This window comes from Lutzomyia longipalpis, chromosome 4 (assembly GCF_024334085.1).
Source record: "Lutzomyia longipalpis isolate SR_M1_2022 chromosome 4, ASM2433408v1".
Lineage (NCBI taxonomy): Eukaryota > Metazoa > Arthropoda > Insecta > Diptera > Psychodidae > Lutzomyia > Lutzomyia longipalpis.
The window spans coordinates 13,349,571-13,369,651 of NC_074710.1; the positions used below are offsets into that span (position 1 = coordinate 13,349,571).

The 20,081-nt window shown below is 31.4% G+C and overlaps 3 protein-coding genes across 9 annotated transcripts in view; all 3 read right to left on the bottom strand.

The window, feature by feature from the left end:
• Positions 1-9,221, bottom strand: part of LOC129796468 (focal adhesion kinase 1) — a 35,488-nt gene extending 26,267 nt beyond the window's left edge. The window contains exon 1 of the mRNA XM_055838425.1: positions 9,097-9,221. The gene's annotated coding sequence lies outside the window, so the exon portion shown is untranslated. The remainder of the gene's footprint in view (positions 1-9,096) is intronic.
• Positions 9,222-9,643: 422 nt separating this feature from the next.
• On the bottom strand, positions 9,644-15,548 carry LOC129796483 (vesicular inhibitory amino acid transporter). Of its 7 annotated transcripts, none has more exons than XM_055838463.1 (4): positions 15,493-15,521; positions 14,295-15,033; positions 12,097-12,488; positions 9,644-12,008 (listed from the first exon to the last, which is right to left on the bottom strand). In XM_055838463.1, the coding sequence occupies exons 2-4, from the start codon at positions 14,497-14,499 to the stop codon at positions 10,926-10,928; spliced, it is 1,680 nt and encodes a 559-aa protein (XP_055694438.1). In that variant the 5' UTR covers positions 14,500-15,033; positions 15,493-15,521; the 3' UTR covers positions 9,644-10,925. The 7 variants fall into 7 exon arrangements, with proteins under 7 accessions (XP_055694438.1, XP_055694437.1, XP_055694435.1 ...); XM_055838462.1 differs by having other exon boundaries at positions 15,359-15,518; XM_055838460.1 differs by having other exon boundaries at positions 14,295-14,872; positions 15,101-15,501.
• Positions 15,549-16,430: 882 nt separating this feature from the next.
• LOC129796493 (BSD domain-containing protein 1-A-like) lies at positions 16,431-19,126 on the bottom strand. Its single transcript, XM_055838482.1, has 5 exons — positions 18,936-19,126; positions 18,663-18,726; positions 18,474-18,578; positions 17,907-17,964; positions 16,431-17,816 (listed from the first exon to the last, which is right to left on the bottom strand). Exons 1-5 carry the CDS (start codon positions 18,950-18,952, stop codon positions 16,822-16,824), a joined length of 1,239 nt encoding a protein of 412 aa, XP_055694457.1. The 5' UTR covers positions 18,953-19,126; the 3' UTR covers positions 16,431-16,821.
• Positions 19,127-20,081: the final 955 nt, after the last annotated feature.

The window sequence follows — 20,081 nt, forward strand, 5'->3', positions numbered from 1 at the left end:
TCGAGTCAGTTTAAGAAAAAAAATTACTTCTTCAGCAGACGTTTTGACGACTATGAAAAGTTCTCCACATTACATATATTTTCTGCATTTCACAATTTTGTCGTCTCTCTGAAGTTGAACATATAACTAAAGTGGCGTGTATATTAGCCAGTTTTCCATCGCATATAAATTTTTTCATCACATTAAATTTATAGCAGCAGAAGAAATCGAACGAATATTTTATTTGAAAAAAAGCTGTATATGAATGAATTTGAAGCCAGCTAATGAATGAAATATATATAGAAGCTTTAGCTGAATTTCATTTTTCCTCTTCACATTTTTTTTGCTCTTCGCCTTTTTTCATACAAGAATGAAGACACGATATATAAGTGTGATGAAAAACATTCACAAAAAGATGTCATAAATTTTAAATAATGAATATTGTAAACACTGCGCTTTGAATAAATTTATTGCTTTATCATTCTTTAACTATTGCACACTGTAAGTTTTTCTTGAGTTTTTTTTTGTAGGTAGGTACATAAAGTAGAAGAGAAAGAGGGAGAGGAAGTTAGAATCTACATTGATTTCCTGTGGCACAAGTCCTCCTTCGTAAATACCAACAACTTGTTTTTCATCGCCTTATAGCACCACACAAACCACATGCTTTCTTCTTTTATCAACAACATTTTAAAATTCATTTCGCCACAAACGCATATGACAAAAATAATCAATTTTATGTACACTGCAAGACCAAAATGACTAATGCATTATGAAAAGAAAAAGAAAAAAATCAATATTTTTATGCTGACTTTCAATTAAATACTAATAAAACTTCATTGTTCGATTAAATGTCAATGAACTGCAATTTTATTTACCAATATCACCCTTATCTATTGCGACAAATAGGTATTATACGTCGAAAGATGTGAAATTGTAGTCCATGCAAATTCATTGAACTCACGAGAATATTTCGCATTATTTCAAGACTTTATATTACGCATCTTGTACACATTTTTTGCATAATATGTGCTCTGCGAGATATTCATCCCAGATGGATGTTATACATTCCTTAATACATTTTCCAACACATGAGACGACTTTGTTCTTGATTAATGCAGAATTATTCCTTTTAGTGCAATAAATGTTCTTTCTTTAGCTTGTTAAAAGAACAAGAAAAGTCTTCTCTTAATAATTTTTAAATTAAATTTATCTTTTGCGTATAAGATAATTTTTAATGCATCTTAGCGCATCTATTAGTGCAATTACGCATACAAAATGAAAAAAAGTAATATTTTTGAAGTCTTTATGTCATTCGCATCATCATGAGAATTTCCGAGAGTAAGAAAATTTTCAAATGACGCAAAGTCTATAAATTTCATCACCTTCACACACCAAAAAACCCCCTCCTTGTATTTTTGTCTCCCAAAACATTGTTATTGAGCTACTTCTTTTTTCTTCTCTTCCTCCTTCTGTTATGGAACATATTTTTGGAAAACAGTCCCACATAAATTTCACCCCACCCGAAGGAATTCCACATGGCGCGAGTATAAGTTTCTCTTTCTCTGTTTATGAGTAAAAAGAAATAATTGAAATGGGTGTAAGATGGCATCATGGAGAAAATGTGTCCCCTATGTACTAACATCCAGTTGTTTCATCTTATATTAAGTGATTTTTTTTCAGCATACGCAACTGCTATAAATAAAACAAACTGAATGTTTATAGATAATTTTTATGTAGACAAGACAAGGGTAAAAATTAAACTATATTATAAACAATAGGATAGAAATTTAAAAAATTTTGGGAAAACTTATTTTGTTAATCCATTAAAAATGATTCAAACTTATAAATTTATTCCTAATCTAATCAACTGAAAAAACCCCTTCAAAAATAATTGAGTGTTCTTAAATATTTTGATAAAATAATAAAAATAACAATTCAGTCAGAGAAATGTAGGAGCGACAAGAAAACTAACATAAGGACGCATTTAGAGATAAAAGTTTTCATGTGATTCTCTTACACAAAAATATACGGAAATTACATTAAATTCTCTCAAAGGACAAATTTAATATTTTGTGTGGGATTGATTTTTATTATAATAGATAAAATAATTATTTTTTAACTAAAAATATTATTCTGTTGTGATTCAATAATCTTATACATTACCATATGACTCCTACTCTCCCCTATTATATTTTATAAAAATTATAAGAAGAAATATTCATTTTATAAAAGGGAAATCTTTTACAGAAAAATTGATTAAATCCTCAATTGATATTTTTTCTTTTTTATATATTTTCAACATATTGAGAGTTGCTGTCTTTTTTTTCTCTTTTATTTGACTTCCCCACTCTTCATCATCTATTGTCCAAAACATTAATTATTTTTCCATTATAATGAACACAAAACATTCAATGAAATATTCAATAATCAGAATAAAATAGCAATTGCAATGAATAGAAGTAAATTGTTGTTAGATTATTTCAGCATTCTTTTACTTGCAACTCATATGTGGGTTTTGCTTTCTTTTTACTCCCTCATAAATGAAAGTATGACGCTCTACGCATGAATGGTATTCAACAGAAATTTTAATTAAAGCTCCTATTACCATCCTCAGTGACCAAATACATTGATGAGACGTTGAAAGAGCAAGCAAATGTGTGACAGAAACGAAGGGGAAAATTAAGGATCATACACAGAGGCATGCAATTGAATTTACAATGAAGTGACAATTATGGGAATAAAGCACGGAAGTTGTATATTAGCATATACACGAAATTAAGTAATTATGAAAATATAATTTTTTTAAAGCCATATGGCTGAAGGAATTTACTAAAGGGGTTGATATTTCAGTTTTATTTGTTCCTTAATTGTTGGTTTTAAAAAGAAAAATTTACTAAAATTGCATTTTCTATCAATTATTCAGTCTTTTGCTGTGTGAGTAATTAATTAAACATTGCAAGTTCGCCTTTGATTAATTTTTTTAAATCATCGCACTTTTCATTAATTTATACATTTTTGTGCATCAAAATTCGCTAAATCTCATCTAAATACATTTTCACTCGAATTACAATCCGTGTGCACAATAATCAAATAGACCGTAAATATATATTTTGTAATTCAAGATCTTTTTTACACTTTGGTGCATTTTGGAAGTATACATAAAACACATATAAAAAGAAATTCACAAAAAACTCTAATCAATCACTTATTTTCCCAAAATAGACACTTCTTTTCTCTTTGAAACAAACATTAAAGGGATCCTTTTGGAAAAATAGTTTCCAGTCTGTTGCACGTACTAAAATGCCGGGTATTAGTCATCAAATTAACTTATACGAGCACAAAATAGATAATTTATAATAAGCCGGTTTTAAAATACAACTTCACTCATATATAACTAATGCTATCTATCTATATAAAATTTCACTGACTCCACATACGATGCATTTTGAGCAAACGCTCGAGTGAGACTGTTCTCCTCGACAATTGAAACTTCACGCGCGGGGCACTCGGGAGAATTCTCTTTTGGCTTTGTGTCGCCATCTCATTCACTCGTCGTCGTTATCTTCGTTCCATACACTTTTATGTATACATAATACATAATGTACTAAAAGCTTTGGCTTCATGAAGGGGCTCTTGCTCTCTTCTATGTATACCTATCACATAAAATGTGCAATTTATAAAATGACAACATATACATACAATACAATGCTTTCCCGGCATACATATGTGTTTATTTATATGTAATTCAAAAGCTCCTTCAGTTACATGCCGAATTATATTTTATCGTAATGTTTTACTCGCAATATACAAGTATAGGTATACATAATCATTGAGAAAACTTTAAAGGCTTAAAGCAATAATAATAAATTAGGCTTAAGATTGTTGAAATAAATCGTAACATACGTGCTTTTTCACATTTATTGACTTAAGAAGTTTAGATAGTTTTGATATCCAATTTTAATTATTTCCATCTCAAATTAATTTCAAAAAGGGTGGAAGGTGTAGGAGAAATTATTAGAAAATACCTTTCTATGAAAATAGTAGATGGTATTTTGATCCAATATTTTCACATTTGAAGTTATTAGAACGACTCGCAGATATTTATTAGTGTAGACAATGGAAAAAATTTTCATTGTGATAGAGGACGATATATCCTTTGAAAACAATGATATTCCACAGGACAAAAGCAAACATATTTTCAGCTCACAGCGTTTACCCCGTTTACCTTAACTATAATTTTTTTTACTATAAATTCAATTGAATATTGGAATTCCTTTCTCTAATGTTATTGAGAATTTTCTCTATTGCGAAAAAAAATTAAATCATTAAATCCCTATAATCTGGATTTAAGGTCTGTAAAATTTCTTAGAAAAATAGTCTAAGAGTAATGGGATTGAACCACATATTTAGAATATGATTTTTACCATGTTTAGTATCAAGTATAGATAAGACATAAAGTGGAATTACCCGTATTACCTTCCCCGAACAATTTTTAGTTAACCTCCCACGCATTTAACAAGAATTATATGTTATTACAGACGATTTTAATTGACTATACTCCACATCTTAACACCGATAGTAAAGACTTATTTTATAGGCATTGTAAAGTTTATTATTTTAGTCGTGTTCATGAAAATGCACAATTTATTTTTAAACTTGTCTCAAATTTTCTCCTACGTATAGATACATCTTATCGTGAAAACTATCGTGTAATCATGTAATTTTCTAGTAACTACATATTCGATGAATCTCTTAAAGGGAGAAAATTGATGAGCAGTGTGTGCGAAGTATCTCTCAAGTTCAGAAATATCACCATTAAATGGTGTTTCTGTATACAACAATCTTGAAACATGATAGGATAATTGGTATGTTATTTAGTAACTTCCATTTATACGATGGTTAAATCGCATGCGGTTGGTTGTTTTATATTGAATCCAAATTAAATTGAAAAGATCTCTCTGTACAAAAGGTGGTTGAAAAGCGCAATCCGTGTTCACTGTTTCAAGTTGTAATGCAACATAATTATGGTCAGTAATAATGCGATAAGCCGTTTATTTATGCTTAACACTTATGTGAGCTTGTTAAATGACCAAAGGACATAGAAAAATATTATTCTTAAGAGATATTTTTACTATTCTTTCTTTTATTAGTTGGTGTTCCACTTCGTGGCCAACACCAAGTATTGTAATCGTCGGAAAAACCGACCACCTCAGATCGGGCTCAAACTTGGTATGAGCACGTTTTAGACATCCCACATTACGAAAATAGTGGTGGAAAATTTTTGATCCGGCCGGCCGGCCTGCCGGTGCGCCAAACTTTGCCTTATAGCTCGAGAACGGTGACAGATAGAGACTTCGGGTTTGAAGTTTTCTATAGAAATGTGGGTGTAAAATTTCATTTTTTCGCATTTTCAAAATCCAAGATGGCCGCCATCCGCCATTTTGAAATACCGTCATCCACTTCCCTTATAGCTAGAGGTCTAAAATTTTAGCATGTTGTAGAGCTCCGTGAGACGTTTTCAACAATAATTCATACATGAAAATCGATCAAGCGGTTTAGCAAATATGGCGGCCTAAAGCAAAAAGTGTTTTTTCAATATAACTCGAAAACGGCTTAACCGATTTTGATCATCTTGGTATCAAATGAAAGGTTTCAAGAAGCCCTACAACTGTCTGAAACATTTCAAGTTTCAAAAATGACCGCAAGAGGCGCTAAAATCAAAAACAAAAATTGCCTAACTTTAAGGGGTAATATCTTCGAACATCTGTTATAGATTTCCTTTAAATTTTGATATGTTGTGACCTGACTCAATATCTATCACCAGTCCGAAAATGAAGAAAATCTATGTCGCCGTTTAGAAGATATCGCCATTTGAAAAATTCTTGAATTTGAAAAGTTCTAAGAGCCATATCTCTTGAACCGCTTGTCCGATTTTGCTCAACTCGGTATCAAATTAAAGGTTTTGCAATTTTCTCCAACTTTCTAGAACATTAGAAACATCTAGAACCATTTCTTGAGAACGAAAAATGCGAAAAACTGTTTTAGTAAAACAAAAATTTGCCATTTTGTGTTCTGGAGGTGACCTTGAAAAGTATCATAATATATCCTAGATTATAGCTTATTTCAAGACCTTTCCATAACTACTCAAGAAATTTCTCTAGGTGTTATAGAACCAGAGATATGACCATTTTTATGCATAAAATTGCTGAATTTCACAAAAAAAACTCAACTTTGCCTACTAATACTGCTCACAAATAGTATTACAACGCATAAACAAACTTTTACACGTTGTGGGACACCAACTCTTATAACTGGACGCGTTATGATTGACTTTTTCATGCCAATGATTTGTCATGAGACTTGTTCAAGATTTATTCATATTTAACCCTTTCGCGTCAATATTTTTCCGTTTTCTTTTATTAATTTATAAAATGGTTTTCCAAATAATAAATACGTTAAATTTTCGTAGAATGTTATTAAATTAATTAAGTTTCAAAACAATGAATGAATCATGGTTGCAAAAAGGGTTAAATCCATCATAAAGCTTGCGCATACATACCTATGTAATATATTCTACGTTTACAGGGTTAATCTATCTTTTATTTGTACAAAATAAGTAGCATAAACAAGACATAAAATTGATAAAATTAGTCATTTGAGAGTGTTGAAAGTATCATGACCTACACTAATATTATGACGAATAAATTCTCTAATGTGTATTTATTTAAATTTATAATAAAAAATAATTTCCTTTGTCACATTATTCGGTCGCTGAACTTCCGTATACACACTTGTTCTCATACTAGATAATGCAGGTTCATGAATAAATCGCAGACATGTGTTGTGAAGCAAAGTATGTAATATACCTTCTCTAGAGAATTTTAAATGTAATTATTCAATATATACCTACTATTTTGTGAACAATGGAGTATCTGATAAAGATAAATATATAATATAATAAAAATAATTATGTATTTTATCCTATGACTTCCTTCTTTCGAAGTTAATTTCTTTCTTTTTTTTGTTTAGTATCTTCGTCTAGATTATTTATTATTAAAATGCAAAGCCACAAGTGGAGTTCCCACGGCAATTTAGAAAATGCTTTGAGGTGGCATAACAATTTCACTTCTTTCAATAGCTTAATACATAGCATAACGTCAGCACATGTATTTATTTGTCTGATAGAATTTCTGGAACTGATTAGAATTTCTTAAAAGATTCCTTCCGTGCTTTATTGTTCACGGTATATTGGAATGCGCTACTGGTGCTTTCTTATTGTGCAATGGTAAAGGCGGTGTGTATGTAATTTACCAAAGAGAAAAACTCACTGTGCAGACTTATGATTATTCAAAAGTACTTTATTGAGGTATACTCAACTCCTTACAAAGTCTTGCCTGGCTGCAATTCATTCCTAATTTTATGGAGTAAATTTTTAGATCACTGCAACAATTTTAATATAAGACCTTTATGGGTAAGCTGCAAGTGAAACAGAACAATTTGCTAATATTTTGCAACAATTCACCATGAATCATCATTTAACTTCAATTCAAATATAGCCATTATGTAGTTTGGTCCATTAAGAGCAACATAAAGGAATAAACCGCACATACCATCAAGTACTAAATGTTTTATTCATGAATTAGCTTCAAAGTAATATCAAAAAATTATATTTTATGACTTCAACTTCTTATGAAAAAATTAAGAAATGAGTTTACCCGATTTTCAATGAGAAAATTTAAAAAAAATAATCGGAACTTGCGTATATTCTCTTATAAAAATGAATAAACTCCTTTAAACTTACAGCATAAAATGAAAAAAAATCAACCAACTGACTTGTTAAAGATTAAAATTTATTTTAATCAATGATGATATAAAATCATGGGAATGAACAAATTGTTCTACATAACTTTTACTTGACAATACGATAAAGAGTTTTGAAATAATTGTCTTGATAAGGGACACATATGCTTGTTTATTGGAAGCATGATTTTCTGTTTGATAAAAGATAGTATATTCCAGTTTTAACAAAATGAATTGTCTTCTTCAAAAAAGGAATAACTTTGAGAAAAAAAAAATGTTCATAAACTATGGAATCGATTCTGTTTAAAATCTTTTCATTTCTATCAAAAAATCTTTTTAAACTTTGACAGTTTGTTTTTTTTTCTTTAATTTTGTTTTTCAATAAAAATTATTTTTCTGAATGTTTTCTTTAACAGTTGTTTGTCTCAGAACGATTTAACAACATCAATTTATATCTTACAGTAACTTTTAAGTTTGTAAGAAAGAAAATAAAAGATTTTTAACAGATTCGCCTTCCTTTGTAAGTATAAGAAACTTTGTTCTAATCTTTTGCTGGAAAAAGAGTTAATTTAACAAAAAAGAAATAAATTATTTGGGTTGTGCTTTTTCTAAACAAAACGTTTAGAACTTTTCTAGCCGTGAGCATTTAGTGGTTTGGGGAAGGACTAAAAAATTGGCAGGCAATCCTATGTAAAGAATAGATACTAGAGTCGCGCCCAAAACTTCTGTGCCAAGTGCTCATCGTGAAAAAGCGGAAACTGCTAGAGAAAGTCATTTCCTTTTTGAACAGGCGGCGTACGCATTTTCTCATCCCTCTTTGACATAACAGTAAAAAGAGCATAGATTATGCAATAATAGTCGGAATCTAGCCATAAATTAAAATCAATTTTTGCATAAAAGAGCTCAAAATTATCTATGTACATTCATAATAGTTAAAAAAAATTAACCCTTTAGTTACCAAGAAAAAGGTCCAAAAGGGTTCCTTGTTTTCATTTTAGGGAGGTGTTTAGCACCAACTAAGATTGAGTTTTTGCGTGGGCGATGACGTTTCCACCAATGTGCCGCCAATTTATTTATAGGCAGACTTTTATTTACAGAAACACCGCAATCATTTTATTGAAATTTACGTAATGCAAGTATTCACACCTCATACATATTTGTGTTTTCTTGACAAATATTAAAAGTAAAAAACATTTTTCATTGAAGACTTTTTTTCAACCACTTCCAATAATTCCACTACCTATGAGGATATTTCACATGCTTCCTAACGTTAAATTATGGAATATATGGCTATGATTTAATTGTAAGTTTACTCACCGAATATTATAGATTTGAATAAAGGTAAAATTGGATGTTAATCCCTTGAATTTGTGGGTGAATTTTCACAATTTTGCATTCACTTTTTCCGCATAACACACAAAATAGAACGTCAAAAATCACAATTGGAATGGCCAGAAATGGAAGAAAGATTTTCCAGTGTCAAATTGATCCGGTCTTTGACGTAAATATGGTTCATACGAGAGTTTTGAGAACAGTTTTATTTTTAAAAGCGCGAATGGAGGGAAAACGAATTCCAGCTTTTTCTCATAATTTTAACGGATTTCATCAAATTTTCAACGATTTTCACACAGCCAATCAGAACAATATCCTAAAATTTTTATTAGAATCGCCTCTATAAATCATTGTCTTTATGGTCAAATTATATATACTCCTAGAGGTTAATAGTCAAAACGACATCTTTGTTTCTTTCAACTTAAAAAAATATATATAATTGATTTAAATTAGATGAAGCATAAACGTTTAACGTTTAGATCGGCGTATGATCTATTGGACACAAATGGGTTAGAGATTTAAAAAAGAAAACAATTTTTGGCACTTCTATAATTTTATTTATATCCTTTTAGACATTCATTTATATATGTTTAATATTACTTGTAGTATTGTCCTTTCAAAATAGTATTTCACATTGCATTAGAGCGTATGAAATACAATTTAAAAATTACCATTTTTTACATTTATTATGTAATTTTTTGTTTGTTTCTGTTACATTTCATGTGAATCAATTTTTAATTTCTACATTTGGAAGACTTTACTTTTGCCTCAATCTCAATTTTACTTTTTCTCAAATATCACGAAAAGTTATATTAATAATTTCACTTAAATAAATACAAAACTCAAGCTTAGAACGTAGATTTCTTTATTATATTGGATGTCAAATATAACAACAAGTGAACGATTTTAACTATTTGATTTAATAAATTTTACATTTTACTGCCCATCGTTTATCTCATTTGCGCATTTTTTGAAACTCATAAAAAGTCAATATTATGATGAAATATTTACTATTGTTTATAAACAATATTTACTAACTACTTTTTATCCATTTCTTTCATTAACAATTTATCTTTAATACATGAAGAAAACCTTTTTTTATAATAATTCAATCAGCATCATTATTTATACAATTATTTAATTTTAATCTGTTTTTTTTTATAACAATAGTTACATATAATTTTCATTTCGTTTAACTCATTTTATTCTTGATTCTTTTTTATATAATTGAACATTTTTGCACGGTTTTGGAAGACTTTGATTACTTTGCAGTTTAATTTTTTTTTGTAATTTATTATTTTCTTACTATATGTAGTAACTTTTATTGTCATCATTGATTAATTTATTATTCTCTTTTAATATCATTCTACATTTACTAAATATATATAAGAAAAAGCTCCTTTCTCCTCTTTATTATACTTTTACAGGGTGCACCAAGTTAGATGCACATTTCTTATTGTCTCATTTTAAGTATTATTTCCTTAGATTTTAGAGGAAATTAAATGAAGAAGTATCATTCTTTTTTAAATGGATTGTATTAATTTGTAAAGACCCCTTTGTGCTTTTATCTTGGTACAACCTTTTAAATTTTTGTTTTATATAGTTAAGCACACAATAAAATAAAATCTAAAGCAACAATTTCAATTTGTTTTTTAATTAAAAATAAATCAACAATATGTATAATTTTATAGTTGGAAGACATGGATAAGGATGTTGTAAATACATGTACTATATTTATAATATTTATGTATTTTACGAAATTGATATGGTTTCGGTGAGATTAGGTAGATTCTCGCCCAGTGGAGGATTTTTTTTTAGAAGGGTAGACCAATTTCGAATGCTTCAATGAGGGCATTTCCGGAATCATAAATGCCAATAACAGTAAAGAGGCAACCAAGGAAGATGATAAAGTAATCGTATGCGATGTCACGTTGGTCCATCAGGTGACCCTTGAGTTTAAGGTGGAAGTAGCATGGCCAAATGAAGCTCAACATGGTCCCGGTGAAGCTGCCAATGAAACCCATGAGAATTTGGAAATGTGGAATGAAAATTGCCATAAGGATGGTAATCATGACTACACCAACGCGGAATGCCAATCCCCAAACTTTGAGTTCACCATCGAGGGCCCAAATGGTGGGAAAGGGTGTCTTGGGCTTTCCCCGGAAAAAGTTCCGCTCGAGTAGTTCACATGCAGCATAGTATGGCAATGGGTAGCTAAGGATCGCCTTGAGGACAAGAAAGAAATTCACCATTCCCTTGAATCCAGCTGAATGGAGATTATTCGTGATTACCTGTTGAGTATCATTCTGAAATGTGAGAAAACAAATATAGCCAAAGATGGATTTGAAGGCTGCTGCTGCAATATGTGACCAATCGAGCATCCAATTGAATTTTGACCTATCAATCATATTGCCCTCAAGGGTGGGCAAAAAAATCTGCGATGTATATGAGAAGACAATGACCCCAAGGGAAATAGGAAAATTCTCCATGTCAATACTCCATTTGACCTTGCTCCAACCCCATTCGGATATTTCGAGGAGGCAATAGCCTAAGATGACGGCATTGATCACAAGATGGGACATTGTGCACCAAAAACTAAGTACTGATACCATATGGAGGGATCTGAGGAAGCCAAGTGGCAACAAGAAAATCCCCACGAGCATCATCCATGAGCGAGAATCAAGAGCACCCTCGGGAAATGACCCGGCCATTAGGTCACCACAGACAACAACGTACAAAATGCATGTCATTAGCAATTCAATTATTTGCGCCACATTTACAGCCCTTGCACCATATTTTGGTCCAAAGCAAACCTTAGCGATCCCAACATAGCTATCGCGCACACGTACAGGTTCACCTGTCTGCGGATCCGGTTCATACAGGCATTGCACGAGGATCTGAAAATTGAAATTAAAAAAAAAATCAATCAATCCCTTCATCGTCAATCTTCAACAAAAACTTGAGAAAAAAAGTGAGATTTCTTACCTTTCCAGTGTAGCAGCAAATGTGTGCAATACCTATCATTGCTATAATAGCCCAATAGCCACCACGGAGGACGGCAAAGGGTAGTGAGACAATAAACATGCCCTGAATTGCATTTGTAACATTCCAGGCAGCCTGGAATTCATTAATCTTCACATCAGATCTTCCTTCACCTTCGCATGCGAAGGAACTCTCCGATGATCCACCCACACTTCCTTGTCGCCCAAAGCCACCATCTTGCTGATAACCACCCTCGTAGTCTCCGGTGAATGATGTATCAGCTGTCTGTGTAAATGGGTTGTAGCCACCACCACCGCCGCCTTCACCACCACCCCCATTCTGGACGAAATCACGTGGATTACCAAATGGATTCAATTCATGAGTTTCTCCACCTCCTGCAAATTCAAAAAAAAATCTTAATTTTATTTTAACCTCTAGGCCGCCAAGCGGGGTCGTTGAACGACCCCAGCCCTATATTTCGTGCTATAACTTAATAAATATAAAAGATACCATTCCCATCTTTTGGAAATAAGTTCTTTGGTTATCTGAGGAGGTTGTGTAAAAATTTCAGCTCAATCCGTCCACCACAAGAAAAGTTATTAAGGAAAATGTAGAAGAAGGGAATTCAAAAATTGGTGTAACGGCCATGCTGCGGAAAATTTCTTAGAATGAAGTTAGTCACATCATAAATCATATGGTTGAAGGGGGTTGAAGGGTTGTGTTTACTTTCTCACTTTACCATCTCAGTGTCAGAATTATCCCAAATAAGTAACATAAACAACATAAAACATAATTAGAAGCATATAAATGTGCAAAACAATAAAGAATATTCGAGAAATATTGCCATTTATCACGGTGCGGAAAGTGAGGGGAATGTGGAGAAGTAGTGAAAAAAATAGCTGTTGCGGTCAACTTCGTGGCAAATTTCTCACGAAGAAAGTGTGAAAAATGAGTGAAAAATGTTTTTCCCTAATATCTTCTTCTGCGTGTTTCCGGGTGGCGAATTTGTGATGCAAGGGGCAAGAGGACTATATAAGGAGTCTAAAAGTAGTGACCCGACAGTTCCCGGTTGTATGGTTTATGAGAAAATCGACTTCCTTCTTGGGGTCGTTCAACGACCCCACCTTGGCGCTCTAAGGAAGCTCCAAGGTCTTGGCGGCCAGCAGGTTAAATAAAAACTTAATTTATGATCTTTATTGTGGTTTAAAAAATCTTTTACTTTCTTACAATTTAAGAATTGAAAGATTTTTATTTGAAATGGAATACATTCTTGAAAAATTTGTTAAAAAATAATAATGATAATAATTTTTTCAGATCCATATACAAACTAGTGTATCGGATAATTTATAAAAGAATCTTTGATTTTTTCACGAATATTTGAAAATAAAATCTTTCATTTTATCCTATCAAAAATCTTTTGGTTTGTAAATTCAAAAAGGAATCTTCTGAAAAGATTTTGAATTTTCTCTGAATAAACTTCAGATTATTTCATTTCTTTTTTGAAGCATTCTTTTTTAATTAATTTTTTTGTCAGTAAAAAACCATTAAAAAAACGGCACTACATATTTATCTTTAAAATAGTTTGTTTTTTTATTGTCTGAAAAATTGTATATACATACTTTTAAAGTTAAAGTAAATGTATTTAAAATTTTCATTTTAAAAGCAGTTCAATTTTTTCTTAAAAGATCCTTTAGGACCTTTTCCTTTTTAAAATTTTTTCTCTTAAAAATAAATTTTTAATAAAGGTTCTTTGATTTATCCTTAAAGGAAACCTTAAATCTTGTCTTTCTTTTTTTCTTAAATATTAATTTTACATTAATATTCAAATGATAAAATAAAAACTTAAAAATCGGTATAATTTTTTTAAAGAACTTTAATATTTTTTATCTTTATTAAGAATTTTATTCTTAGAAATAAGATTTGGGTCAAAATAAAATCTTAAAAACTTATAATTTTTCCTTTAAGAACCCTTAAAGTATTTTTGTAATGTTGTTCTGAGATTTAGAATTTTTAAACTTTCGATTTAAGAGTAATTCTGTAATAAGTAAATTGTGTAGTGGAACATACCGATAGGAAGAATGTGCATGGAAATAAGTAAATGCAACAGCTACCTATGTACATACTAAAATTATACATATAGCTGCAGACCCTCTTGTATGTTCTGCTTGTAATTTACACGTTAAAATGTAAGAATTCTTTACCTTCGCTGTCGGCAAAGCGAACACTTTGCGGTCTTGCTGGAATTGGTGGTGGAGCACCCCCATGGGGTCCCATTTGTCCTGGTTCATGGTAATCAGCTCTCTTTGTGGGATCCGGGACTTGCTGGCGTGCCGTTTGCATTGCCACATTAAGGACATTTTTCAATGGCGGAAGTGGTACGGAGCGCAATTGATTAAGGAACGACATCTCTATTGATTTTTTTTTGCCTAGTTGCCGTTTTCAATGCCAGACAAAAAAGCCTTTGCTCTCACGATTTTCTCAAGCGCAAGCAAATACCTACAGGGTTTGGCCTAAAAATTCTTTCTATCCACGAGGAGGTTGTTGTCGCGAAGTAGTCGAAAATGGAAGACTTTCGTGATTTTTTTTACGTTAAAACACAATTATCACATTTTTTCACATGGAGGGGTGCTCGCCATAAATTTGCGAAATACCTTTTCACCCTCCGTGAGATATGAAGCTGGAGCTTATGTAACACAGAGATGTGCTCTAGATGTTCTACTCAAACTATTAACATTTTTGCTCAATTTTCACGTCTCACTTTCACGTATTTTTCACCAACCTAAGCACCACCGAAAGCAATGTGTGCAAGAATTCTGTTTTACTTCCTTTTTTTCCCTTTAATTTAACTTAATTTTTTTCTAGCAACAATTAGATGATAAAATTATGCTTAACAAATTTTAAACACTTTCAAAAAAATCAATAATGATGCCCCGGAAGTGGCTAAAAATGATGAAACACCACCAAAAAGAAAATTCAATTGAAATATAAGAAAATTTTCACTTCTCACTATTGATTTTACGTGAAGAAGACATTTTTCTCGTATACGATGCAAATTGAGTTTCAATTTATTGGGTTCTTGTGGCTTTCAATACAACTCAGTAAGGAAATTCTGAAAAAATCCAATTTTACCACTCAATTTCTTTTCCAATAATTTTTCAAAGAGAAGCATCCAATTTCGCGATAATCACATAAAAGTGGGTCAAAATGGTCCAAAAAAAGAAACTGTGCGTGCTTTAATTTTTGCTATTTTCTCCAATTTATTCACCAAAGTCCAATTTATTTGCTTTAACTAGTCACAAGAACCCCCAAAACTTTAGTTCTTCGTAATATTCTTGATGATTTAGAAATTAAATATTTGGAAAAAGGAAAAGGTGCTGCTGCAAAACTAAATTCACACACACGACTGAGAAAAGCTCCCTTAGGACGATGTGAAGAGCTTTTTGGATGAATTTTCCACTTTCATTGTGAAAGCTTTCACGCATGAGAATTCTTTTGCGATTGTGCGCAAAAGGAACACGCCACACTTGCTGATACATATAGGACCAATCCATCCAGAATCCCCAACCTGTGATACAAATTAATTTTGTTTCTCATACACCCCTTTATGTTCTCAATCATGTCACATTTGGAGGTCAAATTGTTTATCCTAACATTATTTTGACTGCAAAGAAATTAAAGTGAAAGATAATTCTCCAAAAATTTATTTTTTTAAAAAACTGTTTTAATATAAGAATAAAGAAACCATAGATTTTCACAGAATTGTTTTGGATAATGTAAGAGATCCCAAAACGTTCCAATGAACAAGCGATAGGTACTTTTAAAATGATAAATCACAAAAAATATTTAGAGTTTGAAAAATTAAAAAATAATTTCGCGAAACAAAAAAATATTGATAATATTGTGTTATCGAATAAAGAAAATTGAGAAACAATCACAGAAAACAAACATGCGAAACCTTAAAAATATTTTGTGAATTTTAGAAAAACTTAGACACTGACGAAATACAGAAAATGGACATAAAAAGCATAATACGGTGGTTATTTCCTTTACCATCTTTAAGTCATAAAAAACAATGTTGTGGGAAAAAAAGTCATAAAAAACAATAACACCTAGTCAAAAATCTTTGAAGAAACATCACCACAAATGTTTCATTACTCTTTGCAAAGAAACAAACAAAAAACAATTACTTGGTAATGTTTTTGCCGCATTTTCACTGCTAAAATAAGAACGGCAAAATGGGAAACTTCTATTGCTGTTTTTTTATTGTTTTCTTGAATGAAGCTTTCAACCCATATAAAAGCGAATAAACTCCTTTAAGAAAAAAAATAGTCATCAACTTAATCATTGCAAAATTGATTTATTTTCTTTATTTAATTTATTATTTCACACTTAGAGTGTGATCAATTATAACATAGGTGTTAGTTCTAAACCTAGGACTTCTATAAAAATTTTCATTCATAGTTACAATTATATATACTTGTTTTAGGGATACTATAAGTTTTAAAAATTTGTTTTTTTTTATATTTCTTTATCGCAACATTCCGTAACCATCATCGCTTTTAGCCACATGATACAATAAAGAAATAATATATTGAAGATTTTGCAGTTGCATTGATTTTTTGGGGATTAATAGAGAAGAATAAAATGGATAAAAACCAATTTGAAAAAGATCTCGTGAAGAAATTATTCTAATAAAAAAATACAATATTTTATAGGAAGAATTTGTCTCTACTGCTCCTCCAAATCAAATTCCTTTTCCCAGCTTTCGTCTGAATTGGAGGAAGCATCTTCCTTTGGGAAATGGTTCTTCTCCACATTGAGCTTTTCATCGGATTTTGCAGTTGTATCCGTGGCAGTTTTCGGTTGCTGCTTTTTCCCTTCAGGTGTACCAGTTTTCTTATTTCCCGCACCCTTTGGTGTGGTCGTTGCCTTTTGGGAGGTGGCTTTTTGTTGTGGTGCTGCCTTTTGTCCTTTCGTTGAAGCCGGTGTAACCTTTGATGCGGGAGCTTTTGATTTATTCTCATTCTTCGGAGATTTTCCTTTAGGGTCATTTGCCAGAGATTTCCTTTTTTCACGTTCCTGAATTTCAGCCTCATACTCCGCCAGCAGGCGAGCTTGTTCTTCTTCAGACAGTTCCACATCACATTCAAAGTCCTCACTTTCCCATTTTATTTCATCCTTGAGAGCAATACTCGATCCTTGTTCCTCGCTGGATGGTTCACTTTCATCAGGTGTGACAATTTCTTTTGATGGCATTTTATCATCTGTGGATTTTTTGGGTTGTTCCGTCTGGATCACAGTGACACCCGGCGATACGGTATCCGTTGTATTCTGCTCCTGCTTTGACCGTCGTTCAGCCTTTTCGGCATTCGCAAGAGCATCCTCAAGGAGGGCTCTCCGGAAGAGGTATCGCTTCCAAAATTCCATATGTGGAACACTGTCAGGCACTAAGGAAAGATATTTTTCATTTAGAATTTGACTTCCGGTTAAATGTTTTGCCAATCGCTGTTCTGTAAATTGATCTTGCTCCACAACTTGGAGCCATCGTTGGTACTTCTCTGCCAAGTCATCACTCGGCTCTGTCAAATACGTCTCATCTTTGCCTTGCAATTCAGCTAAATGCTTCTGGAATCCCGTCAGTGTGATTGTGCCATTGTTTGTGATTAGCACGGCTTCAGTGTCTTCATCTTCAATATTGGGTATTAGAGCCTCTGTCACTTGCCCTATATTGGTGTAAAGGGAAAAGAAGAAAAAGTATTTTGTGTTAGTTAATACATAAAAATTAAGAAAAAAAATATTTAGAGAAAATTTACCTAAAAAGGAGCTAAGGCTTTTCTTAACAGTGTTGGCCGTTGAGTCAGGTTCATCCAGCTGAAATTTTTTTTTATAAAGGTCATTAGAAATGCTTTAGTTCCTTTCACATTTCGCGATTTATCTATCATGGTATTTTATTGATTTTATTTTATTATTAGGTTGGTATTTATTTAATTGATTAATTATTTTTATGCTATTTTTTTTTAATCTTACTTTTATATTTCGTTAAATAACTGACTTATTCTTAATCTAAATTCTATATTTGAATGATTGGGCTACTTCATAGTACTGGAAATCCTAGTTCTTTTTTTTTAGAATTAACAGAGGACTATCAGGTTCTTAATAAACCTACGGGCGTTTTTACGGATAGGATTGTATAAAGCTCCTAATCTAATAATATTCCAACCAGTAATACAAGTGCAAAAAAATGGAAAAATACATTTTTCTTTGAATTTCTTTGAGTTAAGTTATGTACCAACCCGCAAGTCTATTCAATAGAATTTTCACATTTGTATGTGAAAACGTGAGAAAGCAACACTCAATGATGGCTGGTGTAATTCATTTACCTTCAATGTTCCAGCGATTGCAGCTCCAGCATTTGATGCTTCAGTACGAACAGCTGTTGATAGCTCATCCAGATCCTTCTTAACAGCTTCAAGAACTGATGCGCTCTTTATGTAACAAAATAACAAAAAAAAAAGATTTTTTCTGTAAATGATGAACACAGATGTTAGAACAAAGATGGTGACATTTACCTTTGATTTGGCTGTGTCAATAAATGAGCCCCACCAACTGCTTCCGGATGAGCTTTCTTCACTTCTAAAATACATTTATATATTTTCTTTTATTTATTAAATGAAACACAATTACCAATTTAGTTGGGAGTAAAATAGTTCATTTTGTGGGGGGAAAACAGCACACATATACAACAACAAAAAAACAATAAACAGAGAAAAAAGAAAATTGTGATAACGTTGACATTTTGGAAGGAAAAATTTTATGCGCAATTTTCTCCTCAAAGGACTCACCTTTCGGCCATTTCCATCTTCTCAGGTGAATAGTTGGGGTATCAGTGATGAGATAATACTTTTAGAATTGAGATTATTTCCCAAAATTAAAAATAATTCGCATCGTTTTTGTGGAAAAGAAAGGAACCCACCAAGAAAATATTACTTGACTAAAGTTCCATTCACAACCAATCAAGTACTCAAATTTATAGTTAATACAGTGTTAAAGAATCTAAAGAATTTAATTTTTAATGGTTTCGTGAGTTTTGTAGGTTTCGCTGAAAAATTTTAATTTTCTTTTTTCTGTTTTTTTTTTCTTTCAAGAGTCATAATTATTTATTTAATTAATTAATTTGATATTCAACTGAACACATTTAAAGAATATTATTTTTTTAATGATCAACGAAAGTCTTACAATTAAAAAAATATTTATTAAAGAAAATAAAAATATATTTCCACCATTAATTTTAGGTTTTGTATTGAAGAAAAAATTTCATAGAGGAGTTTACCAGGCCCTGAAGAAGAACTTAAATAGTCCGAAACGTCGGCTTTTAATAAAATCTATTTAACCGAGCTTCAGACCGAAAATTTAATTTTTAAGAAACCCATTCATTGTCCATGGTCATACCTTTACTTGTTGTTACCATCTTTAGCACAAGAATTACAAATTAAATAAAATAATACGTTAATCAGAATATCAATTAAGATTCTTTTGAAAAAAATATTTTAGTAATTTTGCCATTTTAGTTATTATCTTTTAAAATTAACCATAAAATCTAATATGTCGTTTTTCATTTAGCTAAAATAAGACAAAAAAATTCTAATAGAGTTTTCAAAAAGAATTAAGTTGATTGACTTCTACCCATAAAATGCCCTCACGTTGAAAGCCCAATATTATTTCTACGAAAAGTAACTAATGATTATATGATGAGATCAGGCTTTACGTTTCCTCATGTGAATTGAAAACCATCATCCTTGTTTTAGTATACAAAAAAAAAATAAAAAAGTTTATAAAACTTTTTATATAATTTTAAAATGATTTTGTAAAACCTTTTCTATTAGTGTAATGGTTTGGTTTCTTGGGTGTGATGGAATTACTCAACAGCTGTGTATAACAGAGCCAGCACAAAGTTCCCATTTGTTGTCGTTCTTTATGCACTCTATGCT